We start from the raw sequence: 23,004 nt of genomic DNA, 5'->3' as shown, positions 1-23,004 counted from the left end.
AGCAATCTTCGGTAATCTGTCACCCTTCATCCGCACAACCTGGCCTAGCCACCTCAACCTTTCTTTAATTATAGCCCTAGAGAGCGGTATTGAACCACATTTTTCGTACAGGCTATTGTTTGAAATACGGTCAGTCAGCCGGGTGCCCAGAACAATCCTTAAGCAATTTCTATGGAAAACGTCTAGCAAATCTTCATCTGCTTTTCGAGGCGCCCATGGTTCAGAACCATATTTGGCTACTGTCATCATTGTAGCTTCAAATATTATAATGTTGATTGCAGACTTATATTCCTATTCTTCCAACTTTTTTTTTAACTGTGAAAAAAACCCCTGAGCCTTGGCTATTCTACTTTTAACATCTTCACTGCTCCCACCATTTCCACCAACTATACTACCAAGGTAAGTGAAGCTGCCCACTTGATCAATCTTTTCATGACCCAACGTCACCTTTTCATCTTCACTTATTCCTAGCCTAAGTGACTTAGTCTTCTTAACATTAATTTTCAAGCCTATTCTAGCACCCTAAACTCGCAAAACATCTAAAAGTTCTGTTTTGTCATGTTTGGGCCTCGGGTTGAAATGGCAAGTAAGGAACTTATTATTCCTTTGCATCAAATTCATAAAAATGGCAGTAGAGATCCCAAGTTCCACTATATTCCGATATTCAGAATTCCGGTATTCCGCGATTCATCGGTGTGTCCTGAGCAGCAATTGTGATCATATTGGGGAACATGGGATAGAGGAAGGTCAAGAGTCGGTCAATCATGCAAGATTACACATGCTCTCAATGTTCAATTAAAAATGTTACAATATGGTTACGAGGGTTGGTCGCTGGAATTCAAAATTCCCTCTAATAAAATTAATGCATGATCCAAACCTCATTCAACTATAACATTCTCACCTTTGTATTGCAATTGACTGATTGAATTTTTCATTTAAAATTAATTATCTGCATAGCTTGAATGATTTCCTAGAAATCTCTTTTGACAAATCAAACAGTTCGTGGTAACAAACTGCAAGTAAGGAGCGACCCGGCTCAATATGGACCGAAACTCTAACAAAGGGAATTTTAATACCAATATATACATCAAAAGAATCAGATTTTTGTGCTGATTTTAAATACATAAGTTTCATCAAGCTTAGTCTTACCTATCAAAAGTTACAAGGCTGAGAAAATTTGCCTTATAATCGGAAAAAGGGGGAAACAGCCCCTACAAGCCATATAACTTTAATGAAAATCACACCATCAGATTCAGTGTATCAGAGAACCCTACTATAGAAGTTTCAAGCTCCTATCTAAAAAAAAAATGTGGAATTTTTTTTTTCCAGAAGAATGATCACGGATGCGTGTTTGTTCGTTTTTTTTCGTTTTTTTCCAGTGGTGATCGTATCGATCTTGTAGTCCTGGAATATCGTGAGAGGGCTCATTCGAGGGGGCTACGGGGGATGATCTTTCCATGGAGGATTTTTCCTTGGGGGAAGGGACATTTCTATGAAAGTGGCGCCGGATTTCCCAGTATTATTTAAAATACGATCAGAAATTAAATAAAAAAAAAACAAGTTTTTTCAACTGAAAGTAAAGAGCAACATTAAAATTAAAAACGAATAGAAATCATTACGTATCTGACATATACATATATGGGGAGGGGGGGCTCGCCCCCTAGTCAATACCTCGCTCTTTAAGCTATCTTTTTTTTGTACATCATCAGAGCTATTTATTCTAATTAACAGCCTTTGTGATTAAGGGGTCACTCTTAAAGAATTGGAACAAAATTTGAACTTTAGCGTAAAGAGCGAGGTATTGACTAGGGCTCGAACCCCCTAATATACGTAATAAATATATATGAATATAGAAGTTCATTACGCAAGTTTATTCGTAAGTTACGTCAGAGCAGCCATTTAGCCCAAAGAAAATAAAATTAACATGCAAATGTCGTTTTAATTATTCATGTATGGTAAAACCAAACTCAAAGTTGTATTAATTCAAAAACGTTTAAAAATTAAATAAAAAAAAGTTTTTGTGACTGAAAGTAAGGAGCGACATTAAAACTTAAAACGAACAGAAATTATTCCGTATATGAAAAGGACCATCCCCTCCTGAACGCCTCGCTCTTTACGCTAAAGTTTGACTCTGTCTCACAACTTTATTTTTAAAACAATAAAAAACTATAGCGTAAAGAGAGAGGCGTTGAGGAGGGTACAGCCCCTTTTATATACGGAATAATTTTTGTTCGTCTTAAGTTTTAATCTCGCTCCTTACTTTCAGCTAAAAAAAACTTTATTTTTATTTAGTCTAAAATAAGCTTCAATATAGCCTAAGCAGAGATAATGCTCTACCCTTGCCTGCAGTAAATATCCGTAAAGCTTCAATGTATACATATTTTTTTCCCAAAGCCACTTCACATGGTCTTATAAAATTAGGAGGGGTTCACTTGATTAGAAATTGAAAGTTCTAGTATCCTTTAGAAGAGTCAAAAGTGATTGGAGGGTTACCAACTCCCTCCCACAATGCAAAAAGTCGAAAATCAATGTTGGGAGTGAAAAAACATGTGTAGGCCACTCAAAGTTGAAAAAAACTAAGTCTGAAAATCCCAAGAAAAGGAGTTGTTCGGAACTGATATTATAAAGTCTTTTGAAAAGTATTGCTTGGTTTTGGGATATGTATAAACCCGAGAAAATACTAAAAATATGAAACAAATCTTAAAATATGAAAAAAGCGGTTAAAACTCTCAAAATCTAAAAGTATTACATCGGATTTAAGAGGGTTATCAAGAAAAAAGAACTTGTTAGAAGTTAGTGAAATAAATTCGCTATTGCCCCCCCCTTTGACAATGTAACACTTGACGGTTAACGCTCCAAGATCGCTTTGCCACTCTGTCTGTGAAGTTCAATTTTCATGTACTGGCCTTACTAAACCGAGAAGATAGTAAAAAAAGAAAATATGAAACGAATCTTAATATATAGAAAAAATCAGTTAAAACCCTGAAAATCTAGAATTTTTATGCCGAATTTAGGGGGAGTACTAATAAAAGAACTTGCCACTATTGTCCCCTTCGTCAATGTAACGATTGGACGGTAGCGATCCAGTATCGCTTTGCCACTCTGTCTCTGAAGTTGAATTTTCATGTACTGGCCTTACTAAATTGAGAAAATAGTTAAAAAAAACAAATCATGAAATACAGAGAAAAAATCGCTTAAAACCCTCAAAATCTAGAAGGATTAGGCTGAATTTAGGAGAAATATAAAAAAAACTTGTGTCTGTTGTCCCCCTCCGTTAATGTAACTCCTCACCGGTAATGCACCAATTTCGCTCTGCCACTCTGTATTTGAAGTTGAATTTTCCTGTACTTGCCTTAATAAACCAAAAAATAGTAAAAATTTGTTTTAATCTTAAAATACAGAGAAAAAACGGTTAAAACCCTCAAAATCTAGAAGTATTACGATGAATATAGGAGGAATATCAAGAAAAAAGAACTTGTTAGGAGTTAATATAAATAGTTAAAAGATATGAAACAAATACTAAAATACAGAGAATAATCTGTTAAAGCCATCAAAATCTTGAAGTATTACGCCAAATTTAGGAGGAATATCAAGAAAAAAGAACTTTTCTGAGTTTGTAAGATAAAGTCTTTATTGGTCACCTCCACCAATGTAACGTCTGGCCGGTATTACCCCCCCCCCCCTATCACTATGCCCCTTTGCCTTCGAGGGGAGTTTAAAAAAAGAGTCGAAGTGTATGTCAACCGCAAACGCTAAAAGTACCAGGGCCCAAGAAGGGAGTATAGAGACGTTTCCCTTAAAAAATGTCAAATCTTAAAATAAAGAAAAAATCGATTAAAACTATAAACATCTAGAGGTGTTTTACGTTGGATTTAGGAGGAATACAAAGAAGTACTGGTCTCTATTGCCCCCCCCCCTCCACCAATGTAACACCAGACCAATAATGAACCACAATCGCTTTGTTACTCTGTCTGTGAAATTGAATTTTCATGCACTGGGCCTATTTAATCACGACAATAGTAAAAACATGAAAAACAAAGTTAAAATATTGAAAATAATCGATTAAAACTCTCAAAACGTGGACCCTATAGTCCTAGAAAATAATAAAAACATGAAAGAAATGTTAAAATATGGAAAAAAAATCACCTAAAACCCTTAAAAGCTAATATTCCCTAAGTAAAAATGGCCCCCAGATGTGCGTAAAAATGTAAAACAAGGTTTTCAAATTCGAGAAAGTGTTAATGTCCTAATGCGAAATTCCAAAAAGTGTGAATACAGAAAATGTATGTCTTTTCCAGTATTAAAAAAAAACTTCCAAAAACTAAGTATTTCAAAGAAAAGTAAAGATCTCCATTAAACCAAAAATGAACAAAAATAAAATTAAATAGTCCACGAAGCGTAAAACTACCACAAATCCGTATCGACAAATATATGAATCCAAAACGAAACAGAAATTACAATTAATAACCGAATCAATCTCAAAAAAAGACGGAATTAACATGGGTATGGCTCAAAACCCCTATGGCTTCCCAACGCCAGAACATAATTTGCACTTTACTGAATAGTTAAACAAAGCAAAATACGGTCAAACTCTAGAACTCTAGAAGGGTTTATGGTCTAAGACGAACTCCCAAAATCTGAGTTTGATCAGTCCAAAAATATAAAAAAAATAAGAAAAAAGGGTTTATATTAAAATAAAGTGAAAATACAGTCAAACTCTAAAACTCTAGAAGAGTTTATGTCCAAAGATGAACTCTCAAAATCGGAGTTTGATCAATCCCAAAATAAATAAAAATCGGGGAAAAACTTGATATTCGAGAAAATCTAAACTCGGTCAAACCTTAAAACCTTATAAAGGTTTAATGTTCTAAGACTAACTCCCAAAATGGGGGTTTGATCAATCCAAAAATAATGGAAAATCGGGGAGAGGCTTGATATTCAAGAAACTGAAACTCGGTCAAACTCTCAAATCCTTGACAGGGTTACTTCGGCTAGACAAACTCACAAAATATGAGTTTGATCAATCAAAAAAATACCCAAAGTAGGGAAAAGCTTTATATTAAAACAAAGTGACAATACGGTCAAATACTCAAGCAATAGAAAGGGTTAGTGCTAGGTTTCGACCCCTTGTTCTTTTCTTTTGAAAATAAATGACCTGTTTTCTTTTTCGTAATTACATTAGCTTAGATTTGCCTAAAGGATAATTTTAATGATAATTTAAAGTCTCATTGCTAAGCTAAACTTGTTTTGGAATAAGCAAGCTTTCAAGCTAAATTTTATTTTTGCCTTCCTGACCTGGGCAATTGAAAGATAATATTATTCAAAAGAAGCCAGGGATTTGAAATTTTTTTTAGCAGATTGATCAGGGCCAATCTAAGATCCACCCCTACAGAAAGTGCTTTTGTACAGACGTGGTGTTTTTATTAGTAGTCTACTTAGAGACGCCGTTTAGGGAGTCTGTCTTGAGAATTATACATGTGTGTTTTGTGACCTTTAAGAAGAATACAAGTTAGCTATTTTCGACAGCGGTGTGATATTATTTTTCCAGGAACCCAGGCAGGGTAGGAAAAGGAGTTTGCGAGAAGTGCCGGCACTAGTATATCGACAGGAGGGTCGTTTACCCTTCAAAGAGATAGCTAGATATATTAGTGGTGACCCAAGTGGCGGTACCTTTGGCCTAGAGAATTGGCTGTTTGACCGTTTGATCACGCTACCATTCCCTGGATCAGTGTATACCGTAATAGGATTTTACCATACTCCATATTGACGATATAATATTTGGCACCGGCGAGGCTTTCCCCTCTAACAAGTGGTGCAGCCCCATTTCCGTTCCAATATCTGGTGGCAGTAACTATTGGACCTATCGGTAACACTGATAGTAAGAGAATCAGCATTTCCCGAAAAGACGATTTAATTTAGCCTACACAGTAGCCTATTGTGAGTACACATAAAAAATTGCTAGAAAAAACGTAAGCAATCAAAAATTGAAAAAATCTGAATGGGCGTTGCCTAGTTAGAATAAAATAAATTTAATATATCATACAACTACGGATAGATTTCGGTAAGAAGAGATAGGCTGTAAAAATATTGCGGAAAATTGAATGGGCGTTGCCTAGTTGGAATATATTAATATTTTACAAATAAATATATCACGCAACTAATCAGCGTGCGAAAATAATCGGCTAATTGAGATTAAACAATATATCGCGAGATAAGACTGGAAGCTAATTGGACCATTCGAGAAGGAATTTTCATCTGAGTTGAAATAATAATTGATCGCTGAATTTAGAACTAATGTCGGTCAGAGATAATACAGATAAGGAAGGAAGAAATATGGAACAAACGGACTCAGAAAATGAATTAAGAGGACATAACCAGCGGCGGATCCAGGGGGGGGGGCGGGGGCCCTAGGCCCCCCAAGATTTTCTGGCGCCCTCTCATCCATCGTGCAAACGACCCTTTTTGTGAATGATTCAACTAAGGCCGACGCTAAAAAAAAAAATCGGATACGCCGTCATTTTTTACTTTCTTTTTATCACATTATCTAAAGTTCAAATCCGACACTGCACGAATCATGATTATTGGGTTTATTTTTGGGACGTGCTAAACGAGCAAAACATTTTGTGAATGCTTACGAGAAACGCATGTCTTTGGGGAGTTGCGTGGGTGGTTAGATCCAACCGGCGGGAGGCTAGGCGCGAGCGACCCTGCCACTGCCTTCGGAGTATTTATGCTCCGTGTGTTAGACCAATTAGACGGAAACACATTTAAAATGGATCGGAAAAAAAAATCAGGGCATGAATATAGAACAGAGAAGAAACACAGAATGATGGCGGAAAGCCGTAAAGGATCGAGGGACATCTCTGATTATTTTGCCAAGAAACATCAGATTAAAGGTAAGCTTTTAAAGATAGAACAATAAGGAAGGAGTGTCGTTTAAAGTGGGTATCAACACTTCTAATTTCTAGCTTTAGCCCATTGTCGGATAGCTTTCCTGATAAGGCTCATTCGTCAAGCTTCATCGCTTACCAGCTGCTTTTGTTGTTATATATTGCATACGGTCCCTCTTGTACAGTGTTCTTCGTATGCAATTTGTCCGAAGCGTTTGACCTGATTTTTACCAGCCCACTCGTCTCGCCTGACGGTTATGATATTGGCTTAAAGCAGTATTTTTACCGACACACTGTGTCAGCTCTGAAATTATCTTTCAAATTCTTGCAGTTAAAGCTCTCTCTTTAGCCTTGTAAACTTCGGTGATAATTGTTTCGGGTTTCAGCTCTTGAAAAATATTTGTTAGCATATGTCGGGGATCGGTTCTTGGGGTTGCAAGTTAAATTAGTGATGTTTAGGGTGGTATTTTATTTTAAAGTCCGGGTTTCCTAGAAATAGTTTTGGGGTATGAAAGTTCAAGATTGTTGGGGGAGTTTAAAGTTAATGTTGCTGATTCAGTTTATTTTCAAATTTCGTTCCAATTCTGCCTTCACCATGTTGAGAGTTAAATCTACTAAAGCAAGCCATTATACAAAGTGTATATACGTTTACAATAAATGTCTTGTGCAAAATTTAAAAGAGAAACTTTTTTGTTAGATGTTGAGACGACGGCAACTTCTGATGCCCACTCTGAGTCGACGGTCGGAATGCACAAAAACGCATTCAGCCAGGAGAACGAACTGTCACCAACAACTCCGTCCACTTCACAGACGGCCTTCATAACAAACTTCGGCGAAACGACACACACTGATCAGCTGACTGAAGGATCAAGAAGCAGTACTCAAACCTTGGTGGTACATAGCCCAACACTGATTTCAGAGTCCCCGCACCCGCAGCAGAATCAAAGCGCTATTTTTTCGCCTGAAACTGACTTCACGCCGTCGAATGACTTTGGTATTGCAGTAGCGCTGAAAGAGCGAAATCAGTTGTCTTCTGGCGAAATTATGTTTTTTATGAGCGAAAGGTGGAAGCCGAAGAACCAATCTGATCTTCCAGTCTCGACACAAAAGAGAAAAGGTGGCGAAGTCAAGCGTCGCTTGAATACCGAACATATTGCCCGGTATCCTTGGCTCGCAGTGAGTCGTCATCCAGACCACGAAGGCCTTTGGTGCAGTGTTTGTGTTTTGATGAGGACCAACAAAAGTGGAGGAGGATGGTCGACTTTATCTGGAGGCGGCGGAGGGCAAAAAATGGAAAAGTTGGTCTTGAAACCGCTAAAAGACTATTCGAAACTTACCGGGAAAGATGGTGCGCTGACAAACCATGCTGAAGCACAGTTTCACAAACACTGCCAGGAAAAAGCTGCCGCACTGCTAACAACGTTTCAGCACGGTAGTCAAGATCAAGATATCAGGAATGCTCTGGACTGTGAAAGGGTCAAGCAAATACAGCAGAACCGTGCACTCTTGAGAAGCGTTGTTGAAACTGTCAAGCTTTGCGGGGCACAGAATATCCCCCTTCGTGGCCACCTTGATGATGGCAAACTTGATATCCAAGACTCTGATGTCATTACAGCAGTAAACGACGGGAATTTCCGCCACCTACTTCGGTATCGGATTCAGAGTGGAGACTCGCAACTTAAAAATTTACTTGAAAATGCACCGAGCAACGCCAAATATACGAGTAAACAGATCCAGAATGAACTGATTGGAACAATTGGGGAAATGATAAAAACCGAAGTAGTGAGAAAAGCAAACAACGCAACGGTTTGGTGTCTTCTTGCGGACGAGTCAACAGACAGGCAGACCAGGGAGCTGATGGTCATTGTTTGTCGTTATGTGTGTAAAACCGAGCAGGGATACGTGATTCGAGAAGATCCTTTTGCAGTTGTCGATGCCTTTCAAACCCAGTCAAGACTCGCTGGAGATGAGGAAAGTGACGACGGTAGAAGCATCGAAGAGAAGCTAGACGGCAAGAGCCTCGGGAAGCTGCTGTTGAGTGAGGTCAGGAAGTCAAATCTGGATTTGTCAAAGTGTGTTGGTCAAGGATACGACAAAGCTGCTAGCATGGCAAGCTTGACAAATGGTGCTGCTGCTGAAGTTAAACGCCAGTGTGAACTGGCAGATTACTTCCACTGTGTGAGCCATGCCACAAATCTCTCATGTTCAAAGATAGTTTCAGTTCCCATTCTGCGCAATGCCCAAGACGTTGTTCGAGACACAATTTCTCACCTCAGCTCAAGTGCCAAGAGAACAAGACTTCTAAAAAAGCATCTTATCGCGGACAAAGCTAAAACAGAGACACTCGTCAGTCTTTGTACCACGAGATTTGTAGAGAGACACGAAGCAATCAGCAGGTTTTGGGACTCCCTTCCGTCGATCGTTTCTGCTCTGCAGGAGATGGAAGGATGGCACGATCGAGAGGCAAGTAGCAGAGCTTATGCATTACGATCCTGCATTGAAAAATCAGATACACTCGTAGGACTGGTTTGCCTGAATTCGTTTTCGTCGATCATGAAACCTTTGGCCGAGTCACTACAACAGAAGGATGGTGACCTCGTGAGAGCCTTGTCCCTCATTAGCAGCGTGAAGGCAATGCTGGAAGATATGCGATCACATGCCGAAACCAAATTCAGACTGCTTTACGAAGATCTTCTGAAAATGGCCGAAAAGATTGATGCTACCATCAAGGTAACGCAGCCACGCATAGCTTCACGTTCTACATACCGGGCAGGGGTACCCAAGATGGATCCAGAAAGTCATTATAGGATGGCGGCATTTATTCCAGCCCTGGACGCCATGCTGCTTGATTTTAAGGAGCGGTTCAGCTGCCATTTTACGAATGCTGCAAAACTTTCAGCTTTGATCCCGGCTGTGGTTAATGGCAAACGCTGGGAGGACGTTCAGCCAGGGTACGAAAAGTACAAGGAGCTGCTCGTGGGTACGGAGATAGACGTTAAAACCGAGTTCGAGATTTGGAACAAGTATTGGTCTAAGGAAACCGTGCAAAAACCGAAAACAGCTATTTCAGCGCTGAATAGTTGTCAGGAAAATGTATATCCCAACATCTTCGCATTGTTGACAATTCTCGCGACGCTTCCTGTGTCAACCTGTGAAGCAGAACGAATGTTTTCAAAGGTTGACAGGAAATGTTCATCAATACGAAGCACGATGACTGAAGAGAGGTTGGAGGCTCTACTACTCATGCAGACTTACAGAGACGAACTGCCGAAAACAGACGATTCTATCGATATGTTCGCTCTCAGAAAAGCTCGCCGATTGAGTTTAGTTGTGTAGTGTGGTACTGTTTTTATTTTCTTTTGCTACGTTTTACCTTTATGAGCATATTTGGCAGTGTTTTCATATAAATAAAGAGCTATCAAATTAGTCCTGTATAATCAGTTTTTGGCGCCCTATGTCCGGCGCGACCCCCCCCAAGATTTTTCTCTAGATCCGCCGGTGGACATAACTACGGAGAAAATCAAAGTAGTGGGGCCTCAAGATCCAACAGGGGTTTTCAAAAAAGTAGTCATCTAGATATGGCACAATGTATGTTAAATTTCATGGAGGGTGACAGAAGAGCCAAAAAACGAAAAGATGAGGCTGATATAATAGCCAGAGACCAAAAAGAGGAGAATGATAGAATAGCTAGAGAGAAAAAAGAGAGAAACATCACCAAGATTTTAGAACCATGATAGACCTAATAGAAGTGCAACAGGGAATTCCAGAAAGTGAGATTTTATTGCAACTAACTTCTAGGCTATCGGATGGCCGTAATAATTTTTATAAGGAACAATTGAGGAAGAGTGAGAATTATCAAACATTAAATGCTAAGACGGAAAAATATGCTACTTCGTTGACTATGCTGGGAGGTGGACCGTCTCATAAAACAAAAAGCGAGGCTAAGTAAGTCACCCTGTCGAAAAACTAAATGCTTGATACTCCAGATCAAAATGTTGATAATCCGGAAAAATGGGATGCGGAAGTGGCTAAGCCACATAATATTGAAAATAAGACGCGCGAAGATGATTTTTCGTTAAAATTTTCAGAAAATAGAAAACTTCAGAACACTTTTACCGAATATGAGACGCCGACAAGTATATGCCAAAAAGAAGCCCTGATTGTACCAGAGAAAATGAGAAGAAATTTATTGTACGCGCTTTTCCTCGTAAATTTTAAGAAATTTTAGCACAATGTTAAGAACCAAATGTTGAAATTCAATTCCCATTTGATGACGATTTATTTAGTATTACGACAAAAGAAAAGAAAACTAAAAAAGAGAACTAGTGGTGACCGCAAGGCTCTCCATTACAATATTTGGTGCCAGTGAGGCTTTCCACTCCAATAAAGTGGTGCAGCACCATTTCCACGCCAATAGTTAGTTTTCCAAGACTAGCTTCGAAAATCTGAGTTTGATCAATCCAAAAATAATAAAAAAAACTAAAAAAAGCTTGATATTCAAGAAAATTGAAAATTCTGTCACAATCTCAAACCCTAGAAGGTTAATGTCCTAAGTCAAACGCCCAAAATGTGAGACAGCCCCAATCAAAGTGCAGTGCCCTCCCCATTTATATACCCTATACGCCTTGTATGCTCTTAGCCAGAATGCTCCCTCGAAGCACCTGAGGAACCTCCACGAAGGTGGAAGAGCGAGGGGCCCTCCCGAAGAGCCCTCCTCAAAGGATTTCCCCAAGGTGTACTGGAGACCGGCATTCCTAGGATATCTGACAAGATGTTCGTATATCCCGTGACAAAAAATAAGGCTCTCGCAAAAAAATAAGGAATATAAATAGAAGCTGAGAATGACATAAAATGATGGGCTCTTCTAGGAACTACCTACCAAAAGAAAGTGGGTCTTCATAAAAAAGCTTGAAATGGGATGAAAAGCCACATTCCTTGAAACTGAGAAAATAACAATAATACGAAAAAAATCTTTAAAATATAGGAAAATAATCATTTAAAAAATAAACTTTGAAAGAAATCAACTTGTTTCCAAGTACTGTTTGATTTCAAAATATATCTTAAAATGCTTCCGTATCCGAAAACAACTTTGGAGAAACGCTAGATTGATATCCCCGTTAAAGGCAAAAGTTGAACTCTCAAAAGTTGAACTTTGATTGATCACGACATGTGCTAAAGAGGGTTGCAGACACCTCCTGTCTATTCTGTAATAGTACACCGCTTTGTTTCCATCCACTGTTTTGTTCCGCAGGAAATCTTGCAAATAGGTAGTCTCATGATTCAACATGCTTACCTTTATTTTTTGCGGTTTATGCAGGGAGCTCTTAGATTTTATTGATTAAGACACCTCATAAGGAGAGTTAAGTTCGACAACATGAGAGAATATTAAACGCGCTTCTGGAATTGTAAGAACAGAACATCACGCAAAATATACGAACATATTTTCCTTGTGATTTTGTTTGTGGGAAGTTTAACTGCTACGCGGGTGGACCTAGAATTATGTTTAAGGTCAGATATTGTCTAGACTTAGCCTCTGAGGAACACATATGTTCGCATTTGAGAAAAGGGGTGGGTAGCAGGCTAGAAAATGCGACAGTAAACCTACAACCTACCGGGGATAGCGAAAGACCCTCGAAAAAAAGGAATGGCAGGTTCTACATAGGGATTTAGGATCGCTACCATTATTCCGAGTTCTAATACTGTAGCTTCCAATATTCTAATCTTGCTGCAAAGACTTGTCTTTTTATTCTTCCAGACTTTTTTACTCTGGGACAAAAAACCTGGGTTTTGGCCATCCTAATTTTAACATCTTCACTGCAACGTCTTCACTAATAATAATACGTGGGTAAGTGAAGCTGTCCACTTGATTAATCTCATCAATACCTTTTTACCTTCTCTTTTTGCCAAGGTTAGTGATTTAGTCTTCTGAACATTAATTTCATACCCATTGTTGTATCCTGAACTCTTAAAACCTCTAAAAATTCTTTCATTTCCCAACAGTTTCATCTAGGATGCTCGAATCGTCAGCACAAATGAAGTGTTGGAGAGGTTTACTTCCCCAGTTTATCTTATGCCTTACCATTGTTTTTCCGATGCTCCTTAGGACAAAGTCCATTAACTTGATCCAGGTAAATGGGGATAGAACACAATCCTGCTTAACTCCAGATTAAATACAAAACCAGCAACTAACCTCATTTCCTACCTCAACCGTAGCCATATTATTCTAATACATAGCACTAATCACTCTAATGTGTATGTCTAGTATCAAACAGAACAAATCAAACGTGGTATCAAACGTGATAACGAACTCTAAGTAAGGAGCGACCCGGCTCAATAGTAACCATAAGTCTAAAAAACAGAATTTTGATACCAATAGATATATCAAAAGGATTGGCTTATTTTTATTTCAAATATATTAGTTTTATTAAGTCTAGTTATGCTCATTAACGGCTACGAGCCTGAGAAAATTTGCATCATGTTTGAAGAGAGGTGAAAACACCCTCTAAAAGTGATAGAATACTAATGAAAATCACACCATCAGATTCAACGTATCAGAAAACCCTACTGTAAAAGTTTCAAGCTCCTATTTGCAAAATGTGGAATTTTGTATTTTTTGCCAGAAGGAGGATCACGGATGTGTGTTTTTTTTTCAGGGATGAACGTAGTGATCCATTGGTCCTAGAATATCATGATAGGGCTTATTCGAACGAATAATAAAAGTGCTAATACCTTTGTTAAGTGACCAAAAAGATTGGAGGGAAACTAGGGTCACTTCTCAAACCTCTTTTTTCCAAAATCGCCCAATCAAAATTATGAGATAGCCATTTCGTTCGTCATAGTTGAAAAGCCTAATTGCTACGCCTTTGAATATAATATGACCCCTCATAGCCCCAAAGGAAAGGTCTTTTTTTTCAAATCCCACCTCCTCTCCTCTCAGTGACGGCAAATTTTATATTCAAAATACATCTAATTTTAACTTTAGACGTCACCAACTCTTTTCTTTTTTATTAAATAGTAGCCGAATTGGACACACTATAAGTCACCATATACTATCAAAAACCTTCCAAGAAAAAAAAATTTGCCATTCCCGTGGAAAGGGGCGTCCTCCCCCAACAGGAAACCCTTCATACGGTGGCTATTTCTTACCATACCTCTAAACTCTTCCGGATGGTGACCCTACATGTCTCCTATAAAAACAAATAATAATAATAAAAAAATTCAAAATAAACTAATTAACTTAATAATAATAAAACAAATAAACCAAATTATCTATCAGTACAACTTTCTCTTACAGCACCAACATATTTACAAATTACAAAGACCTCAAAGAAAGTTATAATAATACCACTCTTAAACGTTATCTTTTCATTTTTCCTTTTTAACTATACTTTGGCTACTATTTAACTCCAAAAACAGAACAAAAACAAAATTACAAAAACTGACAACGCTGTTTTACCCATTTATACATACACTGAAGCACACACTCACAACATATATCCTCACACATAATCTACATCTTTCCAATAAACTCTTCAACCAACAACTCCATCCACTCAATATCCACTCGTTCTTTCCACCTTTCAGTTTCACTTAAACGCGCTATCATTTTCCTGCAATCATAGCCAAACCTTCTTAACTCAATCCCTTTTCTCTTCTTCATTCTTTCCAATACATATTTAAATAGTTTCATCACAATCAGCACCACAGCTCGCTCTCTCCTCTCATTTCCAGGAATTTCTACATTCAGTTTAATCAACCTTATCTTATCTTCCTCCGTATTTTAAATTACTCCATGATCTCTTAAGGCACTAAAACACTTATCTACAATTGCTTCATTATATCTACAATTGCAAAATTCATGTTTCAGGCCATTTATCACTATTTCGTCGCAAAGCTTGCACTTTAGACTTTCATCTTGGGTAAAACGAATTACTAGATCTTGAAGCGGCAGTATCTCATGAATAAACAGAAACATAAATTCCTTTATAAACTGACTATAAGGTACACTATGCATTTTCTCAAACAATAGCTTAAAAATCACAAATGGTTGTTTTGTTTTCACGTGAAAAACCACTTCTTCTTCTTCCGTTTTCTTTAAATATTCATCCACTATCTTTTTCCTTTCGGTATTTTTCACCTGATCACTCAGCAAGCCTTAATTTTTCATTTCTTGAATACCCCATAATACTTCGTGGAGTTTCTCTGGCACATCCTCGATCATTCTTTGTTTTACTAGTTCATCCTCCTCAGCATTTATCACTGGTAAGGCACATCCTCTTATTATTTCACCGTCGATCCATTTACTACAGATCATCTCACAGACGTTTCTAATTCTCAGAGACTTACACACCTTTCGGAAATTTATAACACCAAGACCCCCCTCTTCTCGGAGCACATACAACATTTTCTTACTTACCTTTTGCAGCTTTCCCCTCCAAACAAAACGCCCAATACTCCTTTCTACCTTTTTAGCATTCTTTTCTTCAAGATTAAAAGCTGGTGCCAGATAAAATAGCAGTGGGAGATCATATGTGTTTACATACACTACTCTCTCAAACAATGACGCGAAGTGTGTTCTTTGATTGACTACCAGCAACCCCTCAATCTTTCGCACACGCTCTTCCCACAAGTTTTCCACATTCACTGTTCTTTCAAATAGCACCCAATACTTTCACTGACTGAGCCTCCTCGATCCAGACGCTATCATCTAACGGTGCACGCTCACCTATGTTTAGCAACTGGCTCTTTTTTCTGTGTATTTTTTACCAAGAAATGCTCCCCATACCACATTAGTCCTCTCACCACTTCCATTAAATTAGTCAAACTCTCAGGAAGGAAGGCCCCGTCATCTACAAAAGCCAGTGATTTCAAGGAGATATTTATCGTAATGGCAATCCCATGTATCCGCCGTTCAACTTACTTAAAAAGTGGATCTATATAAAGTTCGAATAACTAAGGGGCACTCGGATCCCCTTGTCGCACAACCTTTTTAAGCTTCAGCCTTCCACTAGTGTAGCCATTTATATTCACAACCGTCATCGGGTTCTTATATAAATTTTCAAACCACTCCACAAACCGTCGATCAAATCCAAAATTTTCCTTCATCAGTGTCCACAATATCGATCTTATAACCGAGTCATACGCTTTGACAACATCTATGCACAGCAGGAAAGCCATTATGGAAAACGCTTTATTTTTTGCCATTTCGTCGTCTCTGCATACCAACAAGTCAAGCAGCACGCTGAGAATATGCTGGGCCTTCTTTCCTCAAATACCACCAAACTGATATCCTCCCAGGATTCCAGGCATCACCTTCTCCATTCTCTTAGTTAAAAATTTTGATGTTATTCTGTAGTCACTGTTAGAAACCGATATAAGCCTCCAGTTTTGAAGGTCCATCCTATCACCTCCTTTAAAAAGGAGATATATCATGCCCACACCATCCTCTGGATATCCTTGTTCAACATAGCTTCTCACCACCAAAGTAAACAGATCCCCGATTTCCAGAGAAATTCTTTATAAAATTCGTATCCCAGTCCATCCACCCCAGGTGACTTGCCATTTTTCATTCCTCTTATTATTTTTTCAGTTTCCAGCCGGGTTACCTCCTGCAGTATCAGATCATTCTCTTCGATCTTTACCTTCCTAACTGGTTCAAAATCTGCCAAGGGAAAGGTCTTTAAGTTACAAAATTTGCCCCTCGTTTACGCATAGTATTTGTTATTGGGAAGTTTAAATACATTTTCTGGTGGGGGGAGGGATGAATTTTCTTTTGTTTTTTCCCACGGGGAAATTTTCCATGGAGACGAAAATTTCAAGGGGGATGAGTTGTCAGGGGAAATTATACACTGAGGGAATTTGCAAGAATTTTTTATGGGTCTCACTTTCCCTTTTCCGTCTCAATTTTACGCGTGGAGCTGTTAAGGGTAAATGTCCTGGGTAAACTTTCACTGAGACTGAATTTTCTGTGGGATATTTCTGTGGTAACGGCATTTCTCCGTGGAGGTGGGGTCAGATTTCCCGGCATTATTTAAAAAATGATCAGATAATAAATTAAAAAAAGACAAGTTTTTTTTTAACTGAAAGTAAGGAAAAACATTAAAACTTAAAACTAACAGAAATTATTACGAATATGAAGGGGTTTGCCTCCTCCGCAACACCTCGCTGTTTATGCTAAAGTTTCAGTTTTGTCCTAATTCTGCAAGAACAACTCTTGAAACACAAGGGTCGTTTATTCAGAACAATAAGAAGTTTTTTTAAGTACTAAAAAACTTTTAGTGTAAAGAGTGAGGTGTTGAGGAGGAGGCAACCCCCTTTATATACTTAATAATTTCTGTTCGTTTTAAATTTGAATATTTCTCTTTACTTTCAGTTGAAAAAAACTTGTTTTTTGGTTTAATACCATAAAATGACCTTTCATAAGGTTCCTATGAGTTGTATAGCCGTAGGCTCTTTCATGAAGCCCATAGGGGTGTACTTTTTATCAAATTTTGTCTTAGTAGCAGCCCAAAGTCATAATGGTTTTCAGCAGTCACATAGAGGAATACTTTCAATCGGTATATTGATCATGGGTTAAGTTGTCTTTTGGAACGGACCATAGGACAATAGGTTTTAAAAGGGATAAGAAAATTTAAAATTCATGGATACAAATAGATTGATATGACTATGACAAGGGCACCGTTTTGTCAAATTTTTGTTGATTGTTTGTGAATCTGTCAAGGAATATTTTCACAAGCGAGATGACGCAGCATGGACCTTTAATTCAACATTTTTATTTTACTATGAATATGAGGACCTGATGAAAATTTCTGTGGAACTAAGCCTCTGGAGCAAATGATGAAACTTTTCGAGGGCAAACAGGAAATGAATAGCCGTTTGTGGCTTATGGAACGTTTTGTCCTCTTGCACTGTGGCTCACGGGACCAGATATCCAATGGATCATCTTGTCCCGTGAAATCCTGTGGCCTCTGGGTTATCCCCCCCAAAAAAGCTTATTAACGATATTTATTCCAAAAATGATGGGAGATTACTCCTGGACCTCTTTGGCCCCAGGCCCCCCCAAACAAACAAACTAATTAGAGATATTTTATTCAAGAACTCATGGGAGCTGACCCCAGGCCCTCCATGTCCCCTCAAAATTTTGTTAGTTTGGAAAAGTGGTTGAATCCGAATGATCAGTTTCAAAGGTTATCAGTGCAGAAAAGGTTATTAAGCCAAAGAATGATGAATGATATCATAACATCATTGGAAACGTAGGCACGCGTGGTCATACAAGTGAGGGATTGAATTTCTTTGGAGCACCAAAAAAACTCTAGTTTGGTTACGGTTAAATTGCAAGAGTAATATTTTCAGAGAAGTTAGTGCTCACAGATAATGCAAACCTAAAGGTAATAGTCGACTGAAAGGGCAACCTTTTTGCTTATGTGTCTGGTAACACGTTACCGGCTGATAAATCCTTTCATTATAGTTCTGGTATTAGCATTCAAAATAAAGCAAGAAGAAGACGTACTGCTGTTACAATGTCAATAGCCATATTTTATCTACATGTCGGAAATTATACCTATGTAAAATTAATCTACTAATAGACAATGAGATCGCAGGCAAAATTAAAAGAGCATTGACAAATAATATCTGTAACGACTATAAAGACGAATCAACAAAAATAAAAAGTGCCTGCGAACATTAATATTGTTATTATGGATTCGGCCTAAAAACTATAATAATTTTTTTTTTCAGGCTTACAATAGCAACGGAGGGCCTTTCACACATGAAGGGTTATTACCCCTGCAGCAAAGTGAGTATCAATCTTGCAGTTCAAATATACCTATTCTAAAAGATAAATCGCCTATTAGCTTCCCTTCTCAGGAAGTTGGTCTAAGAAAACCAGCAGAAAAAGTGCCAGTTTACGAGAACAATCATGAAACGGATTTAAAGAACAAATTTATTGCCTCTTCCCCATTTTCTTCTCCTTCTCCCGAAGATTACTATACTAAACCTTTATTGTCTGAAAGATCCCAAAAGGCTTGTCAGGCTCTAGCTGAACTACGCAGAGGTATACCTCAAGAGGAAACTCAAGCAATCACATACACTCGTCCTGGTGATAAAACTCCTTGCACAGAATTTCATCCAATCTTAGAAGTTATTGAATCTGTTTTAGAGAAACGAGCTTTAGGCGAGCCAATTATGGAAGAAGAAGAAGCACCATTACCGAATGATGAAAGTAAGGATGAATTTAAGAAGCTGCCAACCGGAGAGGTTTATACCATACAGGAAGTTGAAGAAGAAGAAACATCCCCAACTGCTGGGGATGGGGTAACGAGTTTACGAAAGAAAGCCGAACAGCAAAGACTTTTGTCAGGTAGATTATTGGCTTCCCGCTTGTCCCTCTTTCTTCGCTATTGCTTTTAGCATGCTTTTTGTGGAAACTTACGGTCATATTCCAATAAATTATCCTCACCCCATTTGGATTTTGACTCGCTATTAAAATATCGTATTTTTTTTAAGGAAAATTTATTACAAACTATAAAGGAGATAATATAATAAAATAAGTGTGGTTTTTGTCGTTATTTGTATATACTGTATACTAAAGTATGTTTAGGCTACTTCTCAAAACATGCCTGCAAAAACATCCATTTTTATCCTTAATTTGGTTTCCCAGTGGTGTCTTGAATAGAGGAAGGGCCTAAGCCCCACCCTGGGTTAGTTACATTTTGCAGTCAATAAGAACAATTTTTAGGCTAATCTTAGGCATTAGAAAACAATCAGAAAATTCCTCTTGAATTTAAAGTTTTAGCTAAAATTTCTGGAACAAATTTGCCCGATTCAAATTAACAGATTTTTATATTATAATATAACTCTTTATTTGCCTACTGGGTTTTATGTCATGATTGAAATCATCAGACGACGAACATCACTTTTGAGTCCTGAGTTTATTTGGTTTCAGTCCGAACCACTGTTGTTTGTTTATATTAAACATGGTTTATGTAGCACAAAACGGAAACATCCTTAAAAACAATCGAATATAGTTACTTGTAAAGCATACTTGGTTCACATTTTCGTTGCCACGTGGCTAATGCTGAAATGCCTTAATTGTGCAGTGTTGAAAGAGATGTTCTTCTTTCTATCATAGACAGAATTTTTTACAGTTTCTGGAAGCAGCATCAAGGAGGATAGACGTAAAGTTTGTAGTACGCTAAACTTAGTGACAATTTATAGCTTGTGAAGCTTTAGTTATGCACAGCAAAGTCATTTACTGCTTTTTTGCAAAGAAGTTAGTTGTAGACCTTTCAGCAAGGTCAATTCTAATTTTAAGGGTACTAGATTTCGCACGAATAGAAACCCATGGCACTATCAACATACAGACATATTTTGTCACTAAGAAATTACACTACAAAAGATAATAACAACACTGCTTAATAAAAAATCTCACATATAGGGCAAAACATCAAATACATGCTTCTCCGGCAATTCTGGATATTTCCGTAATCACTCGTTTCAATATCTTAAATAGTAGCTCTAGAAAAGAGGTACCGACACGCAATTTTGTGTGGCCTTAAGTGTGGTATACCACACAAGGATAGACCCTTCGCTAAATCTCAGCTATCAGTTGAATCAAACACTTGCTCCTAATCTTTAAAATTAAGGACCAAAGGGGTCTGACGACTCAAACACATCTCCATTATTAATCGAAAAGGGTAATGTTGGTTGGCACCTCCTCTCCATTCCTAAGACCACACAGTTGTTCTAATAAAACTTTATTCACTAAAATATCTTCAGAAAGAAAAATATTTAGAAAATATTAGAAAAATCAGACTAAGCCTACAATATGCGTGGTGCGTGCTGACAGCTTGCCTATTATTGTGGAAACGGAACATTTTAACGGAAAAGGATAGATCTAAAAAATTGTGCCCTTGTGAAAAATGTGAAGTTTAGTACTAAGCGCGTGGAACGATCGCCCCCTTTGCATTTAGCATTTGCTTGAGTATGATATTAAGATGGACAGAAGTTAAACTAGAACAAATAAATTTTGACTCTAAGATCGCATCGTTTATGGCAAGTACTAAAGAACAGAAAAAGATTTTTTAAATGAAAGAAATGGAAGGGATATAGAGCGAATAAAAGTTATTCCAAAAACAGGGGGGTCCCCTTTCTTGAACTCCGCTCTTTATGTTAAAATTTTATAGTGCTTTAAAAATGTTTCTCCTTCAGGTTCAATGGTACTATTTTTTGAGGCCTTGTTATTAGAGAATTGGACAAAAAGCTCTACTTTAGCGTAAGGAATAGGGTTGATCAGGGGAGAGCCCACAAATTTCGGGCTGTTTTTTAATTGGTTTTAATAGCATACCGAAGGTTACTCTAAATGTCAAGAGGGCTACCATCTTCTCAAACCTACTTCTTAAATCAAAATGTAACTTTTTCACATTAATGTTTCGAGAAAAAATTTTTGTCTTGTATATTTGATTTTAGCACCATCAGCACTCATGCAGCATCTTTCATGATGCTTGTCTATTTGTTTTCTTTTTTCCTTTTTTTTTCTTTGTACCCGGATCAGTCATCGGACTGAACCACGGTTGTAGTTGGAAGAAGGGCTGTTCGAATAAACGTTTAGTGATCTTACTAAGTGATAAAATATATCATACCACAGAAAAGGGTCAATATCTGCTACTTTGTGCTACAAAACATCAATTTTTTACTGATTTGGGCCTCTGATAATTTCGAGACTGCTAGTTCAATTTTAACTATCAAAAGATCTTTATAAAACAACCTGGTTTCAAAAATTTCCCTTTTTTGAAAATTTTTGAAACCGGGTTCCTTTTTTTTGTATCTTGTGTCCTGTTCCTCCAAAACTGAAAAGATACGGCTATGCACTTTTGAACCTTTTTCAAAATCAGAGCCGTTCCTAGGGGGGGGGGGGAGAAACAGGTGCAGTTGCCCCTTGCGCCATGGCTCGGGGGCTCCGCAGCTGGGGATTCCTCATTTTGATCCAAATTGTTACTTTTATTTGGTTTTTTTCTGCTTATATTTAAGTTGGTAGCAATGGCGGATCCAGGGGGCGAGGGGGCGCCTCCCTAGTGTGGTCTTTAGTAGTGTAATTTACTTAATTAATGCAAGTTTGCGTTAATTAAACTTGCTCCTAAAGCAAGTTTATCGAATCAACCTATTTTGCCCCCCCCCCTAAGAAAAATCCTGGATCCACACCTGATTGGTAGGGGGCACTGTAACTAATTTTCCCCTGGGCACTGCCAACAACGGTTATGTTCGTAAGCTAGCCTTGGAATCGTGTAATTGTCATTTGTTGTGTTTTTTTGCTGTACTCTTTTTTCTTACTCTTTGTTTATCATCTCGTTCTATTTACAAAATGCTTTCTTTTGTTAGTTGTTTGTAAACCTTTACCCACACTGTGCTTCCAGAATCCTAAACTTAATTTTAAGTGTGTCATAATATTTCTATTTAAGTGATTATGTTTGACTCTTGTTTGAAGTAAAGAAATATTTTTATTACAAAACAAAGTTTTACCACCAGCAATGTATCAAGTTAAATTAATTTTAGAATTCTCTAGTTTTGACTCGATTGTGTTTATTTTTGAAAACACTAATGCTTGCTTCTAATATAAAAAAAAGTTTAAAGTGAAAAAAATAAATTTAAATAAGAGGCTGCGTTTTGGGGAGTTTGGAAGCACGGATTTTTTCTTTGAGTTCAGACAATCTCAAATTTCTTTGCTGTAGTTTAGAGTATAGCAGATTTTCAGTTAACTGAAACAAAAGTCATTGCTATTTGAGTTCCTTCAAGCGTAAACTCGAAAACCCATTCATTGGACGGGAAATCAATCATTCGAAAAACAGCGTTGCCTATTTTCTAATGATGGGTTATTTATGCTGTTCTTGTAAGACGTAATATTTTATTTAAAAATAGGTATTGAAGTGGTAAAGGATAGCTAAGTGTACTTTGACAAACGCGAGGACAGTAGTTCATTAAACTTATGTTATATCAGTTAAGGACTTGATTGAAAGTCAGGGTCTCTATTGCGTGTGAAAAGCACCGTAAAACACCAGAATACTTCCGTGTTTCAGGAAAGCATCAAAATTGGCTGAGATGTATTTTCGGGCTTGCTCTT

General features: G+C 37.7%; 1 protein-coding gene across 1 annotated transcript in view; it reads left to right on the top strand.

Moving 5' to 3' along the window:
• Positions 1–23,004, top strand: part of LOC148943507 (uncharacterized) — a 452,088-nt gene that overhangs the window by 116,383 nt on the left and 312,701 nt on the right. The window contains exon 7 of the mRNA XM_089100994.1: positions 18,627–19,248. Coding sequence (XP_088957120.1) covers positions 18,627–19,248 — 622 coding nt within the window. The remainder of the gene's footprint in view (positions 1–18,626; positions 19,249–23,004) is intronic.

This window comes from Artemia sp. Qi Xiang Cuo, chromosome 15 (genome assembly GCF_049724085.1).
Source record: "Artemia sp. Qi Xiang Cuo chromosome 15, ASM4972408v1, whole genome shotgun sequence".
Lineage (NCBI taxonomy): Eukaryota > Metazoa > Arthropoda > Branchiopoda > Anostraca > Artemiidae > Artemia > Artemia sp. Qi Xiang Cuo.
Note: the sequence above shows the minus strand (reverse complement) of the source record. Positions and strands in the feature narration are given on the sequence as shown.